The sequence below is a fragment of the Ciconia boyciana genome, chromosome 2 (assembly GCF_034638445.1).
Source record: "Ciconia boyciana chromosome 2, ASM3463844v1, whole genome shotgun sequence".
Taxonomy (NCBI): domain Eukaryota; kingdom Metazoa; phylum Chordata; class Aves; order Ciconiiformes; family Ciconiidae; genus Ciconia; species Ciconia boyciana.
The window spans coordinates 151,063,151-151,085,331 of NC_132935.1; the positions used below are offsets into that span (position 1 = coordinate 151,063,151).

The following is a 22,181-nucleotide window of genomic DNA, read 5'->3' on the forward strand; positions in this document are numbered from 1 at the left end:
GCTAATAAAAAAGAAAAAAAAGTGGAGTGCTCTCAGACAATAGCAATACTTTCAGATTCATAAAAAAGCCAAATTACTCTATAAAGACACCTCCCTTTTTTTTGCAGTGGTGCCTACCTGATACATCATAATTATTAAAATTTTTGTCATTATTTTCAAAATTCTGTACAACTCCCGTCTTCACATACTCCCGACATACACAACTCCCGTTGTCACATAAGTTCCTTAAATTTCTCCAAATTACAAAACATTAAAGCTGAGAATATTTACTTCTTTATCCTATTATTCATATTTTTTACAAAAGCACACATAGAAGGGTCTTCCCTTAAAGCAGAAACTTCCTTTTCTCATGTATATCCTCACTATATATATTCTAGTTTTCATGTTATAAAAAAATATCAAGAAAAAATAAAAGCCTCCTGTAAGAGAGATGTTTAGTGTTATGTCAAGCTTCATATGTTGTGTATTTACAGAACACATTAACTTTAATGTTGTCATTAGACAAGGAAGCTAAGGGACATTTGTTCCTTTCTTTTACACATGGAAAACAGTATGGAAATTCCTCATTGTGTCTCACTCAAACATACATAAAATCATATAACTTCCATGTAAATGTCCTATCCTTCAATAAAATTGGAATGTAAACTCCAAATCTTGAAAACACAAACCATCTTTTAAATGCTCTCTTCATAAAATAAGCAAAGGAAGCTTGAAATAGGGTTAAAAAAATCACCCAGGAGTGGGTGCAGTATACACTCCACACAGGGCAGGAATTACCACCTTCAAATGCAGCCCATTAGCTTGAATTATACAGAATAAAACCCTCCATACAGCAACACAATCCTCCCTCCGTTCCTTGCTCATGTGAGGTTATAACAGACATACCACACTACCTAATGCTTATAATGGAAACGCTGGTAGCCCTACACAGATTAATATGCAATTACTTTAAAGCACCAGCTCCTATGTTGAACAAATGGAAAGGATTACAAAAGAGTCTAAACATCCATCAGAATAAAGGCCAGCAGGCAGGGTTTGTGCTCAGCAAGTTTTGTACAGGTGCATCAAGGTCTCGCCTGCCCTTTGAGACCTGAGCAGGAGAGGGGAAGACCTGGAGATGCTGCCAACACACGGGCTTTCCACAGCCTGTCCCACTGCAATGCAGAAATGGTTGGCGAGTGCTGCTGCTAGAATACCCAGGAAACACAGACAGCAGTGGACAACTGAAATTTCACTTTCAGAAATCTAAAATATGTTTACAGAGAGCTACGGCAGGCAGATCCAAGCCTGATCTGCCAGCATTTCAAATCACCCAAGCATGTCCCCGCTTATGTCCAAACACCATTTAGACTAGAGCCGTGCAGCACTGCCTGCAGCCTGGCCCAGCCTGACCCTGAATTTATCTATCTTTGAATTTTGTATCTTTAAGGTATATATTTTATTGCAACTGAAAAAAAGCAACCAAAGAAAATCCCAGCAATCCCCACATACCTCACAGCTTTAAGAAACAGAAGCACAGCAATATAAATTTCAGAACATCTAGCTCTGGTTATTTATCATCATTCTAACTTTGACATGCTAAACTCTCTTAAGCTGTTTTTTAAGAACCAACTCAGCAGACCTTTTAAACTTACATACGTATATGCTGGAAGTGTAAACATTTATTAACAGTTATCTTCCTCAACTGATTGCAAGCATTTGATTGCATCCTTGTGGTTATGATGGAAAAGAGCTGAAGATATCCATTGCTGTACTTATGCTTGCTGAATGAGAGAGAAGATACATTTCGAAGACTTAATTTCTGGGCTGCTTAAAAATCAAATACCACATTCAACTGGATTTGGGTTCTAAGGTAGGGAAATACTGTTCTACTTGTTGATACCTCTAATAAGGTATAGCAAGATTACAGAATGTAAATTGTAAGTCTTTACTCATTGGAAATTAAAAACAATAGGTGCTGCTGACCTGAGTCCATGCAACTCTGCAATTATATTTTAAATCTAGAATGCAAATGCAGTATCTTATACATAGACAAACAAATCCACTTGATTTCCCAGAGCTAAGTACTCTCTTCTACTTCCAGAGTTCTTTTTTAATCAGATGAGATAAACCACAGCCATTATTAGTTCATTTAATTGTGGTAAAGGATGCCACATGTTAGAGCAGAAAAAAAAACCACTCAGTGTAACTGGATATTGCATCCAGTTTTAAAAAGACCAGCAATGCCCAATTAATTTTTTCCCAAAAGAAAATGCATCTGACAAAACCTTGGAATAACTTCTAGGACATTTTGAAAATCTCAGGTCTCATAAATATAACTGCCTCAGAGAAATAATTTTCTTGTTTAAAACATTTCTCTACGGATGAAAACCATGAACACCACAAACTTGTCAAAGCTCTACTCATCAGATGCAAACACTCAGAAATATATTCAACAAAACAATTTTGTAACACAGAATAAAAATATAGAAATATTAATCTAATCAGACAATTGCTGGAAACCTCTCCCAGCCTTTTTTGGCATGTTAACCAAACCTGTCAAGTTACAATCATCTTCCTAGACCTGTCCCTTTACGCCACCAAACTTGTGGAAGCAGTGATGTAGTGCAGTAAACTAATCCCAACCATCCTTCATCCTACCATGAACGTTAGAGCAGAGCTGTAGGAAAGTGGAAGCTCTCCTGCTGGCTCCAGCTAACACTGCAGTTATAAGCCAGGTCAGGAGAGGAAAGTTTCCCCTGCAAAATAACATAGAGCCAGCTTAAGTCAATCCCAAATTAAGCCATATACAAGTTTTTAGATAAACCCTATGCAACATCATTGGAAAAGACATATCAATTATCCCTAGTAATTTCAGATGTGTGGGAAAGAGTTGTTCTAGACATCATTTTGCCCCAGGAATCTAGAAGGAAAGAAACAAAGAAACCCCCTCCACCCATCAACCTAATAGTGAAGGGCTAGAAAATCTTATGCAATGTATGGCATAAGCTCAGATACAGCTGAACAGACTCGAGGGCATCTCTGGGGAGGAACTGGAAATACTGAGTCCCACGTTGTCTGGTCAACAGGATGGAGGAGGGAGCGGTGACATTTACCATCTCTCCCAGGCATGTTTGCCATGAGCAGGTGGATGGAGAAGATAATGGATAGGCAAAAATACCAGACATACTGTCAGGTCTTTCCCCTAACTCACACAAACACCTGCAAGCTATGCAGGGCAGGGAAACGTGTGTGTCTTGTGCAGGATTAGGCAGTCTGGCCATGCAAAGGGCTTGGTACTCTGCAGCTGGCCATCTCCTCCTGCAGCCAAGAAAGGTATTTGCTGAGTTACCGCATTTGTTTGATCATATTAACCACACTGAGGGTAAAGCACTGTTCCTGAAATCCCACTAAAATTATCACATTGCATTTAACAGATTCCAAGGAACAGACAGCAAGGGGTGCAGAGAGAAAGAGAAAGCAAAAAAGGGAGAGGGAGAGATGCAGTTGTGGCAAACGAGCTGTCTTCAGACTCAGTCCACTTCAGGAGTATGAAATACATGTGGACAGTCACGAAGGAAATACCTACAGTGAAGCTTAGGATCTCTGCAATTTGATGCACCAACAGTTCCTCTTGTAATAAGCCATTGGCATTGCTTACCCCTTCAGAGAAAAGCACCTTGTCACTTCGGAAACTATGGAATAACCAACTGTGCAAAAATCTTTAAAAAGCAGGCATAATTGATCTTTAAAATTTTGTATCACTTTGAAGATATCATAATGCCTCAGGTTTTGAGATCAGTGTTTTACAGGGAATATAAAGAAGCAACTGTCTTAAAAAGGGCTCCTTTCCACTCTACAGTTTTCCTCTAAACTTATCAACTGCTGCATTTAATTAGCATTGCAATATGCATCTAGAGCACTAAGGTCTTCCTTCTCTTGAGAGATGAAAAAAAATGTGATAGTGTGCATTAACAATGATACATAGGGGAGGTTCTGACTGGATATAAGGAAACAGTTTTTACTAGGAGGATAATTAGGAATTGGAAGGGGCTGCACAGAGCGTTTGTGGAATGTCTGTTCCCAGGCATTTTCAAGACCTGATGGGAGAAAGCCCTGAGCAACCTGCTCTGAACTCAGTGCTGACCCTGCTTTGAGCAGCACGTTGGACTAGACAACCTCCTTCCAACCTGAGCAATTCAATGGCTCTATAGTCTACTGGCAGATAAAAGGTATCAAGTTCCCCAAAAGCACCACAGAGAACCCGAGGAGTTTTCAACATTAGATTTTTTTTAAAATAATACCCACCAGGAATTTTGTTCCAAGTACCAGGTTGTGTTACTTATGCACAGTGCAATTAAATCAATGGTATGACTGAAAACCTTTTATTAAAAGCACATTTTGAATAAATGTATGAAGCACATGCAATAAAAGTTAGCAAAAGACAAAAAAATCAAGCATCTACTTTTTGGAATATCCACTATAAATAAACAATGGCTTTCCACTGTCCTTTTCTAAATATCAGTAACAGCATAATAATGTACGGGCAACATTAAATGTGTTTTTTCGTAACAGGTATTTCCTATTAACATTGTGTCCCTTCTTAAAAGCACACATACTCGTTAAAGCAGACAAACCCCCACACAGCCTGAAGAAGCAGATGCAGACACTCCTGCAGAAAGCACTTTGCAGGTGCAACACATCCTCACCTTGAGATTGGGTTTTGAGAGGAGTTTCAACAGTTCTCTGATCTCGCTGCTCAGTGGCTTGCTCTGCAGCTCCTCAGCCAGCTGGGTGGGAGATGGAATCGACACAAAGACCATTAGCAAAGCGTTGTTTTACCCAGTGCATCAGTGACGACCCAGAATCTATCTTGTTCAAGGTTATTACTTTCCAGCGTGTTCAAACAGAAGCCAGCATGAAGAAAAACACCATCAATCACCGCGCTTCTTTTTCTGGCCCTCAGTGGACCAGATTTAAGCCAGGCCTTTTGGCTCTGTTTAACACAAGTAATCATTTCTGGCAACGGTGCAGCCAGATCACATTCTGATTTATAGCGATGGGGGCAAATCCCAGCACTTCATTTAAGTGAATGGTCCTTTGCGTGCAGACAAAGGACTGCTTGTAAAAATGACTGGATCAAACTTTGACACTGTCTATAAAAAACAGTTTTGAATGAGGTGGTGAAATCCACACTGCTTCCAAAAACCCACAGTAGCTGTGCTGTTTAGGACTGGGATAAGAAAGCAAAGTGCCCCTACAGTGCAAGCAATCTGAACCTTTTATTATGTTTACACATACACTGGAAGGAGCTTGTTAAATGTGCAGCAGGTTAATCATAATATAGTTTATAACAGGTCATCAGCAATTTAAGCCCCTAAAATGCACAAACTATGTCCTAACAACAAGATCAGTAATCTATGCTTGGTTATACTAGAAAATTGTGGTTTGGTGAACAATAGAGCAGCAGTCTAACGTTTAATCCCATGGCTATTTGGCTCATGTCTTGAGTTTTCTTATCATGACATTCTCAACTAATTTGGACTCAAGAGGCATATTTTACTGCAGGATTTCAGACTCAAACTATTTTTGCAGAAGAAGGAAACGCTAAAACATATTTCACAACACCGAACTTTAGTTCAAAATTCTGAAGCTACATGGCTCATAATCCAAAACGTGATTGCAGATAATCACTTATTTTCTTTGCATTAAATCAGTATCATAAAAATGTCTCAAAGAAAGACTGGTTATTTGCAGCAAGTAATTTTATTAGTCTAGCCTAATTTTAAATTTGTATTTTCATTTTGTATAAATTTTCAAGATAAATGGACAGAAGTATATTTTGCATAATTATATATAATAGACAATTCTAGAAGCAATTATAGACATCAGACATGGTTTGAATACTTTTTTTTTAACCTTCAAAGTAATACAGGGTTAACAGGACTGCAACAAAAATTCATCACCTACAGTCCCACAGCCTTTTAACTATAATTCATAAAAACGTCCATCAAATACATCAATGCTAATCTTAACAATATTTGTGTCTTAATACCAAAAGATTAGAAAACGATCTCTGTAGGAAAGGTCAGAATGAAATATTTTAGGCACATAAAGCCAAGTATTGAGGTAATGTGACTGCAATCTACTCTGCACGTTCTACGGAAAAGCTCTGCAAAACTGAAAATAATCTGTGATAGGAATGACAGCAGGTATATGACACAGGTTCCCATTGGTTCTCTTTTTATTCTTTTAGCTTGTACTACTCATCACTAGAGAATAAAATCTATTCATTCGTGTTTCATTGATGAAGACTAGCAATCACTCAGTAAGAATGACTGATTCAGCATTTCTCTCTCAGTTGAATTGTGCACAAGCATCTATTAACTTCAGCAGAATTGGCGTTTGCTTTGGTGGTGCAAATATAAATGCAGGCACATAAGGTTTAGAACAGTGAGAAACAGAAAGACTATTTTGTTATTGCTTTAACAGACTTTTAAGTCTCATAATAGAAATAGAAATATTAAATATAATATATAGAAATAGAAAATATTTGTTCAGAGATAAAATAATTTAAAAATTGTTTTCACTCATGTAATTTACAAGGTTTTTCCAAATATTTCCATAAAAGTCTTTAAGGCATATGTAACACCCCGTGATAGAAGAGGAGGAGGAAGACAAAGACTGACAGAGAAGGAGGAAGACAAAGCCATGTCTCCAGATTAACAAACAGATATCACCAGAGCTGCTTGTTGTGCTTCTAGCAGTTTTGGACTGGATTTTTATTTGTAGTTGTTGCTGAAGTGCTGAGATTTGTGACAGCTGAGATTTGTGACAGCAGCCGTACAAACTACATGGAATACTCTGGGCACAGTGATACCGTGCCGATCACTTCCTATGCCAAAGACTGCAGGAAAAGCTGTCAGAGAACCTCTTCTATGATTCTCTGTTGAGGGAACCATAACATTTCACCAAGCTCTTTGTGAAAAGCTGCCACTATAGAGAGGGGAAAACAAAGCCAGGGAGAGGGGCAGATGTGGAGTGAGGCTGGCGAGATGAGCAGCACCGGGCCTGGAGGTTTAAAGCTTCTGGAGAAAGTTCTGAAACTTCTTTTGCCAGAACAGTCTTTCTAATAACCTAGAGGCCCTATTTGCTGTATATACCTATACCACCAGCAATGTTTAGAACATTTGCGTGAAATCAGGAGTCCTGCGTCAGACACAGCTGCTCCAAAGTAAGAGGCAAACAGAATCTCTGATGGGAAATTCAGCCTAAAAGTCACTGGGGGTGAGGAGAGAGCAGGTATGGCAGCTAGGAATATGAAATTGTTTAGAAAAGAAGCCTCACCACAATTGTTACCTCTAAAATTGCTTTAAAAAACACCACAAGAATAAACCCCCACTCCTTAAACAGTTTTAGTTACGTTAGCAGCACCTCAAGTTTGGGTTTTAAATCTAACAGGAAATGTTCACTTGCTAATAAGAATATCTCCTTCTTTGTTCAACTATAGAACAGTTGCTATCACTAGAAAAACAAAACATTAATTTAAAGCCTATTGAAGTAAAAGTGTGTTTTATATCACCAACATGCTCTTAAATCCCTGAAGCTGACAACTAGTCAGACAAATGTACCAAAAATTGAATAGCACTTTAATCCTGGAACTCCATGGGTTTTGGAGTTACAAAACCCACTGCATGTAAATTAACTTCCTCAAAGTTTTCTGATAACTACTGAAACACAGAAAATCCTGCAGTGCGCTAGCCTGACTTCTGCTGCCAAAGGGCATCCTCATTCTAGGGACGGTGCCCATAAAAGCAGCTGTTCAGCTACACATAAGCAAAAATGAAGAACCAGCAAGAGGATCTTTAAAAAGAAGCTGTGCTTAAAAAGCAGGCAGATGTCTAGAGACACTCATGTCCCGACATAGTACATTTTAAAAATACTAACATATATACGTAATAATACATTCATAGGGTTAAAAACCCTGACGTCTCTCAACTGAGGAGTGCAGAGTACTTTAATTTGGGGATTTCCAAAAGTATACGTTTTAAATGAGGCTGAACAAAGAATGAGATTGCTCAGCATTTCTGAAAATATCAAGAACTAAGTTTTGCATCCAAAAATAAGAAATTATTCTTATTAAGAATTTTAGCCCAGAGATCCATAACACAAATGTTAACAAGGATTATTAATATGTCACCAAGAACTTAATGAAGAGAATTTCAACCAGCTTTCTAATTTTCAAAATTACTATCAACATTATTCAAAGCTACTTGAAGGTTAAAAAAATATTACTAATATATGCCTGATGTCAAAGCTAATGCATTATTATATTTGGTATGTTACAGGATATAGCTCTCCTCCTACTGAAACATGATTGAATTACATTATATCCTTTTTTCAACAGACTTCAAAAATGTTTAATTTAATTTTTTGTTAAAATGTTACCATTCTCAATTCACAAAATCTAACCATTTGTAAAATTTAAAAATCAAGAGCTATTAATTATATAAAAAGATAGTTAAGATTTTAAAACATCTATAAAGTATGTGAAGTTTCAAACATGCTCTATTTGAAATGGATCCTAATACATACTGCCTTTTCCAAAAAACACCTGAGATCATCAATTGCAACAAAGATTTCTGGATTTCACCTAAACCACAGTTTATTAAACATTTCTCTATCCTGGCCTACCTCAGGTTCAGTCATAGTTTATACAGGTGTGTGCACAATTCATTTGAATCCTAGAATTAACCAAATAGCAAGAAGTGGCAGATTGGATTTTTTTCTTTAAAATAAAAATTATAGTAACAGGAAATTAACTACTCCATCAATGCTGACCACTTTTACAATTTATTTTTTGGTTATGTAGGTAATTTGGAAAGCTCCAATATCAATAAATCACTACTGTATTTTTTCTTAAATAGGTGGGGTTTTTTGGTTTTTTTTTTTGTTGTTGTTTTTTTTTTTAGCAAGCCTCCTTCCCAGGCATTTCATATGCTTCATTTCTGTAGTATTATCTGTCATTTTTCATGTTCTGTCAGCAGAGCTGCTATCTCATTTGTCTTTATTTTTCCAAAGCATTCCTCTTGTCTGTGACTTTCTCAAAACACTAATAGTTGTCAGCTTTTCCCCTCCCAGTAGAGTTCCAACCTGTAATTTCTATTACGTAGTTACTAAAGCAGAACAAGAAGCTATCTAGATGCAATGTTTTTATAACAGGCAAGTGAATAAAAATCAAAGTAATATCAGCAACAAGCCCGGTGATGACAGCACCTTTGGAAACATTTGCAGCTTCTTATGATTTCAGCTCAGAGGATTATATTTATATGTTTGCACTAAGAGGAGTTCTGCTTGCAGACAGTTTTTTGGGAGACTTGGTACCAGTGATCTCAGCAGGGGACACTTACATCATCTGCCAAGGCTGCTGCACCGTGGAGTATGGGCACCGGGTTCTGTTTTTCATAATAATGCAGTTTTTCATGAATCTGGAAGACAATAGCACAAAACGATAAGTATATTTAGCAGCATGAGAAACGGTACAAAATGACCCTGTTGAGCTAACTGATCTGTTGAGTGTCTGTAACTAAAGAAACATCCTTATAGTAACCTACAGGCAGCAATCATGTAAATGTAATTCATCATCATCCTCTGTTGAAGTGCTAAGAATATGAAATCAGATGGAAAAAATGCTCAGTATGTAGACCAACCCACAGAAAAACTAAACATTTGTGATTTTTCTTTCCTCGCTTTCTGTGTCCATATTTCTAACATATTGCTTTAAGTATCAATTACATTTTATATTGCTGCTGAAAACACAAAGCATAAAGTGTTTATCCCCAAGATGGATATAAAAAACCCTGTAAATTATGATTTATGAAGTGAAATAATAGCCTGCCACCCACATCTTGACAGACAGCTTGGTGGAGCGGCTGCCATCATTAAAATAATTCAGAAACAAGGGCAAAGTAGTGCTAATGTGAATTCTAACACATCTGAAAGAAAAAGGCAGTCCTTCAGCAAGTTAAAGTAATTTAGAAGCATTTAAAGTTTTTAATGGGGAGTTATCAACATTAAAAATGCAGTGTGCTTGGTTCTTTCAAAAGGGGAAAGGATGCACCATCATTTAAATACCCAGCCTCTTCCCTCCTCCACAAGTCATGCATTTCAAAATTTAGATTTTTCCAGTGTGAAAGCTTAAAAGAGACAAAATATTTTAAAGCTTCTAACAAGTTTTTTAAAAGTTATTTCAGAATGGCATAAAATATTAAACATTCAATTTTATTTACATTATTTTCCTGAAGATACACAGATATACAAATAGTAATCAAAATTTAAAAAAAGAAGACAACAGTAGTTTGAACTGATGCAAACACACCCCGTTCTTAGATTTCTACTTTAGTCCTGCTGCTCTGAAGGAGGCATGGACTCCAGATGGTTGGAGGAGTTGCAGAAGGAGCTAAATCTGGGACTTCCGTGCTTGGCAAGGAGGGGAATACGAGGTCTGGCAGAGGCCACAGGGCTCAGGACTTGGCTGGGGAGCCCCTCACATCCTTGGGGTACGGGAACCCCAATGATACCTTACTCCTCCCCAGCGCACTGCGGGGGGAGGAACAGAGCAGACGCCAGGCAGCAAGGACAGCTGTAAAGAGCGACCAAACCAGCGGTCTTTGCACACTGAAAATGTTTGGAGCTGGCTGGATCGTATGTGTTACGCACCAAGTGTTTCCTCCAGCCCTCCCTCCTCCTCCACTTTTGTCTTTATCCGCTTACTTTTACTCCCGGCAGCACTCACTCCCCTCACTGCCCAGGACTCCCTCAGCCTTCTCCCCAGCCCTTTCTTTTGAATTTAGTCTGAACTCCTAATACCCACACCCATAACAAGATAACGCCATGTCATTGACACTTGTGCTTGCCATTTTTCTGGTCTTCTGCTGTGCTTCATAACACCTTCTAAGTCCACATCTGTTTTTACTCATTTAGACTATAGGTTAGTTGAAGTAAAGGCCACACAACACTCTGTTAATGTAACGTGGCATAGCAAGATCCAAGTCTTGGTCGATTCCTTCATAATTTCCGTAATCTTAATAAGATTATTTCTGTACGTGGTTTGTTAAAGGATACTGAAGTTCTGAAACGTCAAAGTGAAGTGTGAAGACAACACAGTTGCTCAACTGCTAAGCTGTAAAATGATTTGTTCAGAACAGCAAGTATTTGTACCTCATCTGGAAACTAAATGCAAAGCACTATTGTCTCCAGAACATGAGTCTGAATTTTATATAGCTTATGTAGACATTGTTTACTCAGCAAAGTAAGAATAATCCATATGGGATGTCACCAAAAGTATACGTAACTGGAAAACTTCATATTTCTAGCTCACAAAGCACAGAAACTAAACAAAACAAGGAGCTGCAGCTCCTGGAGTTTAGCAGAAATTTGCGATTTACTTAGACTGTGAACTTGAATAACTAAATGGTATAATAAATCAAAAAGTCTCAAATCCATCATTTTTTTGATTGCTTCGGCCAACATCTTGATTTTATCCAGGCTGAGCTTCCGTCAACTCTGAGGTTAAAAGCAGTCGCCTATGCTACCTTCTACTTTCTCAAAGAAAATAGAAGTGCTGATGATGATGAAGCTGTTTCTACCTTGGACAACCTGCAGGTCTCTTTACCAGTGAAATTTAAAAAAAAAAAAAAAAAAGGAAAAAACAACCCAAAACCAAACAAAAAAAAAAAAAAGCTGAGACATTCTTGTGCAGCTCATCTTTAAAAAAAAAGTTATAAAATTGTAAATTCATGCAAAAAAAAAAAAGGGTTTCAAGAGGAGGTACTGCGTAACTTTAACAAGTTATTGGCTCTGCCTATAACCAGCGAATGGCTGAAAACAAATTTTTATTTTCCTAACAGTGGATATCGGAATTCAGCTAAACATTTAAGGAAAGTCATTAAGGTTTTATTTGATGATGGAGGAGTTGTAGAGAGTAACTGACAAATCAAACCTGGAGCAAACAACAGGAGCTAATCAAGTAAGCAGGAAAATTCAACTATTATTACTAGACAATTCTAGATATTAGGTTTTGCTACATCAGGTTGGAAGTTTTATTAATTTACTGTACTGGCACTATGAGTGACTCCAGGAATAAGGATTACATGTTCTACAGCAACAGACACTGCAACCTCAGCACACTTCCATTCGAGATGCAATACAGATGGTGTTGGTTGGTTTGGTGGTGGTTGTTTCGGGTTTGTTTTTTTTTTTTCCCCAAAAAAAAGTATCTGATTTAATAGGTAGTATTTTGCCTTGTTTGTGAAATGAATCTAGGTTTTTTAAATCAGATCTTTATACAGTAATATCTGCCTTCCATCTCTTTGTAATTTAAAGGAGTTGCCTAAGAAAATTTTAAAAAGGACTGTGCACAAAGCTGCAATCAACACAAAATACAAGGATTACCTTTCATACCAGTGTAAAATTATCATGTGTATCATAAAAAATGCTACTTCCTACCGCTCTCCTACGGACACCACCTACCTCTAACTTCTGGGTAACTAATATATTCACAATGTATGCAGCAACTATTCAATAGCTTCCTGAATGCAGTAAGACAGAAGATTTGGTGCAATTCAACTGACAAAGCAAAAATTTCAGTGAGGCAAAAATGCATTTTCAAGCAACTTCTTCTCTCCATGTGTCTAAAAATGAATTCCAAGATGTTTTTGTCCATAATTTTTCCCACAGATCACAGTAAGGCTGACTGGCCTCTAGTTCCCCACATTGTATTTTCGGCCTTTTTTGAAGATGGGTACAGCACTTGCCTTTCCTTAGTCACTGGGGACTAGGTCATCTCTGTTGCCTTTCAAGGATGACAGAGCACACTTGCAAACTCACCTGATGGCCTCTGAATTTCCCAGACTTCAGAGTGATGAATGACTGCATTTATGACTACCGCCTTTAGAAAAAACTACCATGCACACAGCCAAACGTTTTGGCAACTTCATGCTGCCTTTCAGCTAATTGTTTTCCCAAATCTGAAATTTGTAAATCATGCTAATATATGCACAACTAGCATTATATTTCCAAAATTCAATTCTTACACGAGTAGAATTTGAAATTTAAACATCTAGATTAAGTGACCACATTGATGAAAATGAAGACAGTGTAAGCTAGGCAAACATAGAATTGAAAAGCAAAACAGGAGAAGGTGGTGCAAGTACTTCGCTCCTTTACAAATCTCACTCAATGAAATTAAACTGTAACAGAAATTAAAACTATCCTGAAACACTTTGAGAGAAGCATGAGAGTGGATTCAAAATAGTATAAGAGAGAGCATTTACCTATTCAAGATAAACCATTTCATATTTGCAACCATTTATCTGAGCTTCACTTTAAAGATTTCTATTTAATACAAAAGGCAAATTTATCTTGTGTTCTGTGGCTATACCCGATGTCCAGTAACTTTAATACTATTGCCTTCTCTCTAGTAGAAACGTATGGAACATATGGAGAGTATAGGACTGTACCACGCTTAAAAAATAGAAAATACAGTACATCTGGTTTAAGTTCTTCTGACATTTAAGTGTAAAGTTTGAACCCTGAAAATCTCTTCACAGATGAGACCGAGCCTGTTAAAGCAAGAGTTACGTATTGTAAATAAAACATATAAAGCTGTACTGCTGAACAGATGACTAAGTTGCTGGGGTTTTGGTTTTTTGATTTTTATTTTTTTTTATGACTACCTATCCTTTTCACTGTAGGGTACTTTGGGTAGACTTAGGAGGTTCTGTGAAAACTGACAGTCTACTGTGAAGATATGTCCCAAGAGGGAAAAATAATAATTTGCAAATTTATACAATTTTTGGCACATTTGTAGGCCAGGAAATTGTTTCTGGATTTTCCCAAAGAGATTGAATTACGTTTTCTATAGCAAAGTACAGCAGAAATACATTTTCTGCAGTGTCCTCAGCCTGGACTATTTCAAAACCCACAGAGGGCTTTCTGAGTCAGAAAAAACAAATATCTTAAGCAAAGAATCCTACAAAATAAGTTTAATTTCTCCTTTTAGATTTCTTAATTTCCAGCTACAGTTCTGATATCATATGACTGAAAACAACACAGGGGAAGGGGGTAACCATGTACACAGAATAATATCATCAGTTTCCAATACCCCAGCTCATTCTGGGAAGGAATCCGCTTAATATGAGAATAATTTTGTTAGAATTTAGTGGACTCTGGTACAGTTGTGTAAGCAGGACTTTTCTGAAAGGCTCTACAGAACAATACCACACAGCTACAAACTACATACCTGGCTTCAGAAAGGGTAGCTTGTATCGTTATTACAGTCCAAGATTTATTAGCAATCTTTTAGAAAGTTCTCCACCTATAACATTTCTGGAAAATTTAAGACAGAGCTCCAAAATGGACTATTTTCATCATAAGATGACAGAATAGAATAGAATAGACTTTTTCAGTTGGAAGGGACCTACTTGGTGTGGGTATGATTTTACTGTATGAGATATCTCTCAGTACGGAGATAAGATACCTGCAAAATTTGGCTAACTACATGCATGCATGAAAACATGCAACACAATCTTTGTTTAATGCAACAGAACAATTGGCACTGAGGACCTAATCACCACACCATATACATTTCTGGGGTTTTACTCTGGACTAGCCTAGTCTAGTCTCATCTGCTGAATACCCATTAGCAGCTAATCTCCTTGTTTAGCTTCAGCAGAAAGGAAGCCATCTCATGTACTGGACTGCTGATGCTTGCTGATGCAAACCAAAGCAGCACAAGTTGAGAAGATGGGAAATTGCTTTAAAAAATGCACTCCTGATCTGAACTAGAATGCCAATATAAACACACATACGAAGCACCAAGACGTGTCTAGAAGACAGGCACTGAGTATATTGTAGAAAAGTCCATAACAGTAGGCAAAACATCTCCCCTAACTGCTCTCTTCATTATATTCTTCATAATGTATCAACAAGAGCAGCTGAAATCAAAGCACTGACAAAAGCCATGCAGCTTCTGTCACTCTTATTGGCTTAGTCACTTGCACGGATGCATAATAACAGACCCTCTTATATGGAGAGCCTGTTAACTGTCCACCAAAGTTTCAGGTTCATGAACCGTTTGCAAAAAAGTCTTTAATTCCACTAGTGGCACCACAAACATCTTTGTAGGGAGATGCTCCTACAAAGAGGACCATGTTTACATTAAGAAGCCACAACAGATGAAGAGAATGGAAAGAGAAAGCAAAAGAGAAACTGGTGAGGCAGTAAGTGCTAGTTTTGGCTTCATCTGCAATTTGTGTCCTGCATCTGTAATATCTGGAGCAAGAGAAATCATTCCAGGATACTCATGACTGCAAAGGACACATTTATGAATAGTCCCAACATTTACACAATGAGTTCCAAGATGAGAATTCGGGTCTTCATTTGATCGCTAATGGTACTACCTTAACTCTGGGATTTAGACAGCGAGTTCACTTCAAACCAACAACTTTGAGTCAAAGTAAAACAAAGTACTTAGAAGGAGAAAAGAAACAATGGGCTACAATGAAACAAATTAAAATAACCATAAAAACATTCACAAACTATAATTGCATACCATCATCTATGCTGAAAGACTATGCATATTTTGCTTGATGTAGAATTTTAATTAAAAGATTGTTTAATTCCCTCCTTTTCTTCTCCCAGAACCCTACTGTATCAGATGAAAGGAAAGAATAATCAGGCAATTTTTTGCTTTATTTTCATCATTTAGTGGGTGTCTGTAAGCCTATTAACAGTCCATATTCTGTAAGCACAGAAATATGGACTAAATGTAAACTACTCATTTGTTCCCAAACCTTTCTATAGCACTTATCACTGCAGCTTTGGCACACTAATGAACTTAAATATACAAACAACTTGGCAGTAATATGGCATGATGAACACATTAGGTGTAGGAAAACTGAGCAGCAAAGCAAATGTCAACTCATTTCAAATACTCAATGCAACATCTTGAAAACTGACTTTCTTAGAACACGTACAGCCTTTAAATCACATTCTATTCAGGCCAATTGAATTGCAGTTAGAGGCACAGAATATTGCTAAGAATATAGCATTATGTATTTTAGAAAAGACAAACAAAATAAAAATGAATAAATCATAGCTAACTACTCAAAAGTTTGCAAAGAGAATTTCATTCCCCATGGTCATATTAAATTGCCTCAAATATAAATTAAGTGATTGCACAGTGCAGAAAGGCTTTTGAGAGAATGTTACAAGTATCAAAGCAAGCCTCTGAAGACATAAAAACAGATATTCAGATACCTCGATTCTGGCCCAATTTTCCACAGCAAAAAGTTTCATCATAACAAATGAGCAATTCTCTCTTTCAAGCTCTTGTTCCAAAGAGCAGAAGCATTAAGTTCACAAGAATTCAAAAGCAGGATAACGGCATGGAAATATTTCTGCCTAAAAAGTTAAGAGTCAGTAGTCAGAAGTTATTCAGAACAACAATGTTAGACAACCTTAACAAAAGAACTAAAAACTTGTACTATAACAAAAGAATCACAAGCTTCTTTATTACTATAGCATGAAATCACTTTAAAACAATCAGAAAGCCTGCACGCTGTCTGGTATAAACTTTTGTACTGGGCTTGGCTGGGACGGAGTTCACTGTCTTCATAGCAGCCTGTATGGCACTGTGTTGTAGACTTGTGACCAAAACAGTGTTGATAACACACCAGTGCTTTAGCTATTGCTGAGCAGTGCTTGCACAGCATCAAGGCCTTCTCTGTTCTTGCTCTGCACCCCCAGTGAGTAGGCTAGGGGTGGCCAAGAGTCTGGGAGGGGACACAGCTGGGACAGCTGACCCCAACTGACCAAAGGGATATTGCATACCGTACGATGCCATGTTGGGGACTGGATGGCCATCGGTCGGCTGATGGTGAGTGAGTGCTTTTGCATCACTTGTTTCCACCACCCGCAAACAGCTAGAACAAGGGAATAACAAACAAGGTATCTAAATTATTTGATGGAAACCCAAAAATGCAGACTCCTTAGCTTGAGCCTTATCCCATCTGCTGCTAAAGGGTGTTTTATTTTGCAGGGCGAGTAGGAGGGTTATAACTGGAGACGCTAATACAGTTTGAAAAAGGAGGTGTTTCTAGCCCTGATAAAACTTGCTAACTACTTCATTTAGCACTCCTTTAAGTAAGCAACTCATTCATAGAAATGAAATGAGGCCCAAGAGTGAATTTGATGGGATTTTGTTAATTTCTGTCAGTTTAAAACATTATGTCCGCTGAAGATTAAACCCACTCATATCAACACTGCAGGGAACGTTCCAGGTATCACACGAAAGAAGCCTGTTATCAAGGTCCTAAAGTTGCAAAAAACAGATGTGATTTCTGCTGAGTTCATTTTTGTGCTACAGCAGAACACATGAAACAAAAGAAACCGCCAACACTCTCTCTTTGTCCCAGGTCATGTGCATACTTGAAGTCCAATATTTGAAAAGAGCCAACAAATAATCATGCATATCAAGACCAAAGTGCTCTGAGATTATAAAAATGTTTGCAGTTGTGTTAAAAGAATGCAAACCAGGCTCCAAGCATAGAATCACAGCATGGTTTGGGTTGGAAGGGACATTTAAAGATCACCTAGTCCAGCCCCCCAGCCACGGGCAGGGCCATCTTTCACTAGATCAGGTTGCTCAAAGCCCCATCCAACCTGACATTGAACACTTCCAATGATGGGGCATCCACAACTTCTCTCAGCAACCTGTTCCAGTGTCTCACCACCCCATTGTAAAAAATTTCTTCCTTATGTTCAACCTAAATCTACGCTAGCTTCTGTTCAGCCCTTAAAGATAAGGTTGCTAAGAGTCCAGAATTGTGCTGGATGACACTTAAAACGTGTCCTTTGCCCAACATTCAGAATGACCTATATTCAAAACAGAACTCCTCCAGAAATTTCTAATTGCACTGCAATTTCAGAAATAAATTTTCAGAACTGTATGTACAATTACAGTCATTTTCTAAGTTACAAAATGTGGTAATAGAGTTATATTAGATCATATTTAAGGGCATTTTTCTTGTCAGGTTATGTTTTGCAAAAATTATACAACGGTGTCTTATCTACAGATTTACAAAGTTATTGGAGCAGCATTATTTTAAATCAGGTGCTATCAATGCAAATCAGCAGCACTGCCTGGAGAGGCCACAGCTTCAACTTAGTCTCAACAAGCACTTGCTGCTTGAACTTTGATTCAGCAAGAACTTGGTTATAGAGTGCTTATATGTGTGACAGAATTGTTACGGCAGAAGTCCCCAGTTAACAGTGATGGCAGAGATCATGTGATTGTTATGAATTAGACTGTTGAAGCCAATAAAAGAAGCACAGCATGCTAGAAATGAAAGAAAGCAACCTCGTGGGGAAAGAAGACAGCTTTTCTCAACAGGCAAAATCAAATGATATATTGATTCTGTTAAGGACAAAAAAGAGCCTTGCTAAAAATTCAGATCATGCGAGTTATTAGTCATTCCAGCCAAATAACTAGTTTTTATGGTCTAGCCAGAAATTGCAAGATAGAAAAAATGCCTGAGCACATTACAGTAAGTTGTACTGTGAAATCCTATTCTCCATGGATTTTTTTTTTTAATCTGTGGTCTCAGAGTTTCCTCCTCAATCATTTAAGACTGTGCCTGATTACTTCATTTGTCTGTCCTTCACCCTTGGTCGACCTTGATGAGCAGGGCGCATCTGAGGAAGATGATCACGACAGAGAAAAGGCAATGCTTCGGGAAGAGACAGGAAGAACACCTGCACTCAGGGGTTTACTTCAGGCATTCTCACAGATAAAGCAGTTCTGAGACTAGTCTGACAAGGTCACAAGGGCACTGCCAGATTTGATTTTGTCTTAAAGAGATCTAATCGAAGTCTCAGGCCTGTAAGGACCCATCTCTTGATTTTTATTGCAAAATGAAAATGCATCTCTTCCACTCTTCCTGTATTGAGAATACCAAGACAGACATGTGAGCAATTGATGATTCTGGTGATCCTGCTCTTGTTTCTCTGTGCCACATACACTGTCCCTGTGTACTTAAATTGTATGTATTTCTACATGCACCTCCCCATCACATTTCTTTTTTACTGGAAAAAGTACTTCATTATCTGTTAGGTATCCACCTATTGACACTTTCCACAAACACATCCTTCATGAACAGTGCGGTATGCCTGCATATCTATGTGTTTGATCTACGTCTTATAATATTTCTAACTTCAGAATTTCCTCTTTTCATTCTAGTGTCACCAAAGCATATGGAAGAAAACTACTAAATGCATCCATCATGCTCATATACCATACCTTCTCCTTAGCTCAAAAGCAAAGAGATGAGAGCCATTAAAATTAAATTCAAAAAATTAAATTAATTGGGAACATTTTAGAGCAACAGCTATATCACTAGAGAATCAGTTTTCCTAATCTGGAGAGCACATTGTAAGCAAGCAGTTGTTCACCTGCAGAAAAAAACACCTGACAGGGAGGACTGGTGAGGTTGCCTTTATTATCCATTTTGAGAAGAGACAAGAACAGATAGGAAAGGAAAGGTGTGAGTGCAGTTAAGTGTGGGATTAGTGGCACAGGAGTTCAGCAGTAACATTTAGTGCAGAGGTAGTAATTTTAAAGCAAAGGTTCTAGGGTATGAGCCTATTACAATGTGGTGAGCAACCAATTTCCTGCTTCACCACCACCCTCCTGAATGACAGTCCATCCATTCTCTATTTGTAAAATGGAAAAGTAACATTTCCTTGCTTAACATGTGGTTAAAAACAAGACCAGGTAAGTACCTTGAAAACAGTGTGCTACATATTTAAATTCATTCGGGTGCTGTGGAACTTGTTGGGGTAGCTGATGAAGACCAGACACTTTCATCAGGAAGAAAGGAACAGATATATCCTGAAGCTTTTTTTTAATGTGGAAATTTGACGAACACAACCTCTCTATAGAAACTGAACAGAACAATTTCAGAAAATTACAGAGGCCATATACACAACAGCAACAATCCATCCAACCCCTTCTGCCCATAGCCGAGTAACGTGAGATAAGTTCTATAGATTTCTAATGATACAAAATGCTCCAGGGAAGGCTTGCTCATGAAACTGTATTCTGCCAACAGTTCTTTGCGGCAGTTTCTCAGGGGTGCAAGCAGAGCAAGTACCATGCACAGAAGGGGCAGGGCACCTCAACGCAGCAGGAGCCAGGTGTCCCTGCAACAGGCAGAATCAAAGCATTGCTCAATAGACCCAACAGTTTGGTCTAGCGCCTGCAAGGGAGCACCTTCTAACCTGGCTTCCAGCCCTTTTTGAGATGCTACAGCTGTAGGAGCAGCAGCCTTGCATTGGACTTGCATTTTGCTGTAAATTGATTTCCTGACTTCTCATCTGATCCTGGAGAACAAATTATTCGCTTGGTCTTTGTGATGGCCTCTTCAACACGAAAACTTAGGTACTTCTCCAGTCATTTTTAAGTTAAACCCAAACTCTTTCAACCTGCCTCCATGGATCATGTTTTGCAGCCCTCTCATCATTCTAAGTGCTCTCTTCTGGAATTTCTACAGTCTACTTAATCAGTGGCCTTAGTGCAATCTGCCTACAATCAATACATCTTTTCCTTAACTACCGATAATCCACAGCAAGCCAGCTAGTTTTCATACAGTTGGTTATTATTATTCAAGTAGGATCCTAAAACTACTAGAAGTTTAAAGATTAAAATAGCGATTACATGAAATGTTCTTTTCTTTATTCATTCCCATTTGCAGAGTACCCTAACATGCTTATTTGTGATTTTAACTCCTTTATAGTTTACCTTGTGAGATGCTGCCCTTTTTCTTCCTTAATTTTTAAAAGCTTTTTTTTTAAATTATATTTTAATACCTCAGAGGTTTATTTTGTTTAGTCTATATCACAAAAAAAGAGAAAGGACTCAAGAATAAGAAAATTTTGGTCTGAATGAATATGAAAGCATATGGTAATAAGACTAATGTATTAGCTATTTTATTTTTGCAATGTTAAGCAAAACAGATTAAATACTGGCTACAAACCCAGTTATTCCTTGCAGAGTTTCTTAAAATGTTTATTTTTCTCTAAGAAACACTTTTCACTTTGAATTCATTGTTTCTTATACAATAAAATAAAGCTGCTATTATATGAGATTTCACAGACTTCATTCAAATGCACTTTTTTTTGTCAGTAATAAGAAAAGGTTTTGATGACTTTGCTTATAGGAAGAGGGTCCCTAGGTAGACAGAGGAAGTTCAGACCAAAGCCAAACAAGTTGCACTTGCTCCAAAATAAATTTCTCTGCCCCTTTAGAGCCAAACAGCCTACATGGCTACTGTATACAGTATTTTCAGCATTGTTTTTCTGTACTTTTAACCCCATTTCCAAAGGAAGGAGCATCAGAACAACTCCAAATTTGAATGAAGCCACTCTCATGTGAGCTAAGGACATGAAGTCCTTGAACAGAAAGAAAAGAACAACATCAAACTTCTTCTCCTTTGAAACAAGCAGTCTTCAAACTGGAGTTCATGCATGCTGAAAGATCCCTACAATTTTAATGCACTACCCTTCACAAATGCATTTTCAAGTAAAAGAAAATCTGAGCAGTAAACCCATCAAGTACCAGTCTGAATTGTACCAGTCTGAATTTACTAAAATAAAAGTATAGCAATTCTTTTCTCCAGAAGCACACACTGACCTATATAAAACCATCTTAAGTTTGGTAAAAGTTTGAGGAAAAATTCCAGAAGAGCAATACTGAACTCAGGATTCCAGGTCACAAACTGCTCTTTCCAATTTACGGCTCTTCACCCTTCTGTCTATATACTCCCACTCAGTGGCAATCTTTGCCCACCCACCCCTAGTATTCTTACTTCAATAAACACCACTTTTTGAATGAAGCATTCAGAGTTAAATGAAAAAGAGAATTTGGGGTCTTTATTTCTCCCTCTTCCTTTCCTCAAAATAATGATAAGGATTCATCATTCACAACACAATAGATGAAACCTATTATTAAAGACAAACTTAATCTCTCTCTGCACAATTTAAGTTTCTATGTTCATGCTTTATAAGTGACCTGAGGAAATACTTCTGTGCAGTACTGCAGACATAGCACATTGATCACACATACAACAAAGCTTTCGAAGTCA

General features: G+C 37.8%; 1 protein-coding gene across 10 annotated transcripts in view; it reads right to left on the minus strand.

Moving 5' to 3' along the window:
* MPP7 (MAGUK p55 scaffold protein 7) overlaps positions 1–22,181 on the minus strand; it is a 161,435-nt gene that overhangs the window by 63,270 nt on the left and 75,984 nt on the right. For all 10 annotated transcript variants that reach the window (XR_012041229.1, XM_072854521.1, XM_072854519.1 and 7 more), the window contains 2 exons: positions 9,390–9,467; positions 4,689–4,769 (listed from right to left, as the gene is read on the minus strand). Coding sequence is in view for 9 of the 10 variants with exons in the window: in XM_072854521.1 (XP_072710622.1) it covers positions 4,689–4,769; positions 9,390–9,467 (159 nt within the window). In the remaining variant the exon portion in view is untranslated. The remainder of the gene's footprint in view (positions 1–4,688; positions 4,770–9,389; positions 9,468–22,181) is intronic.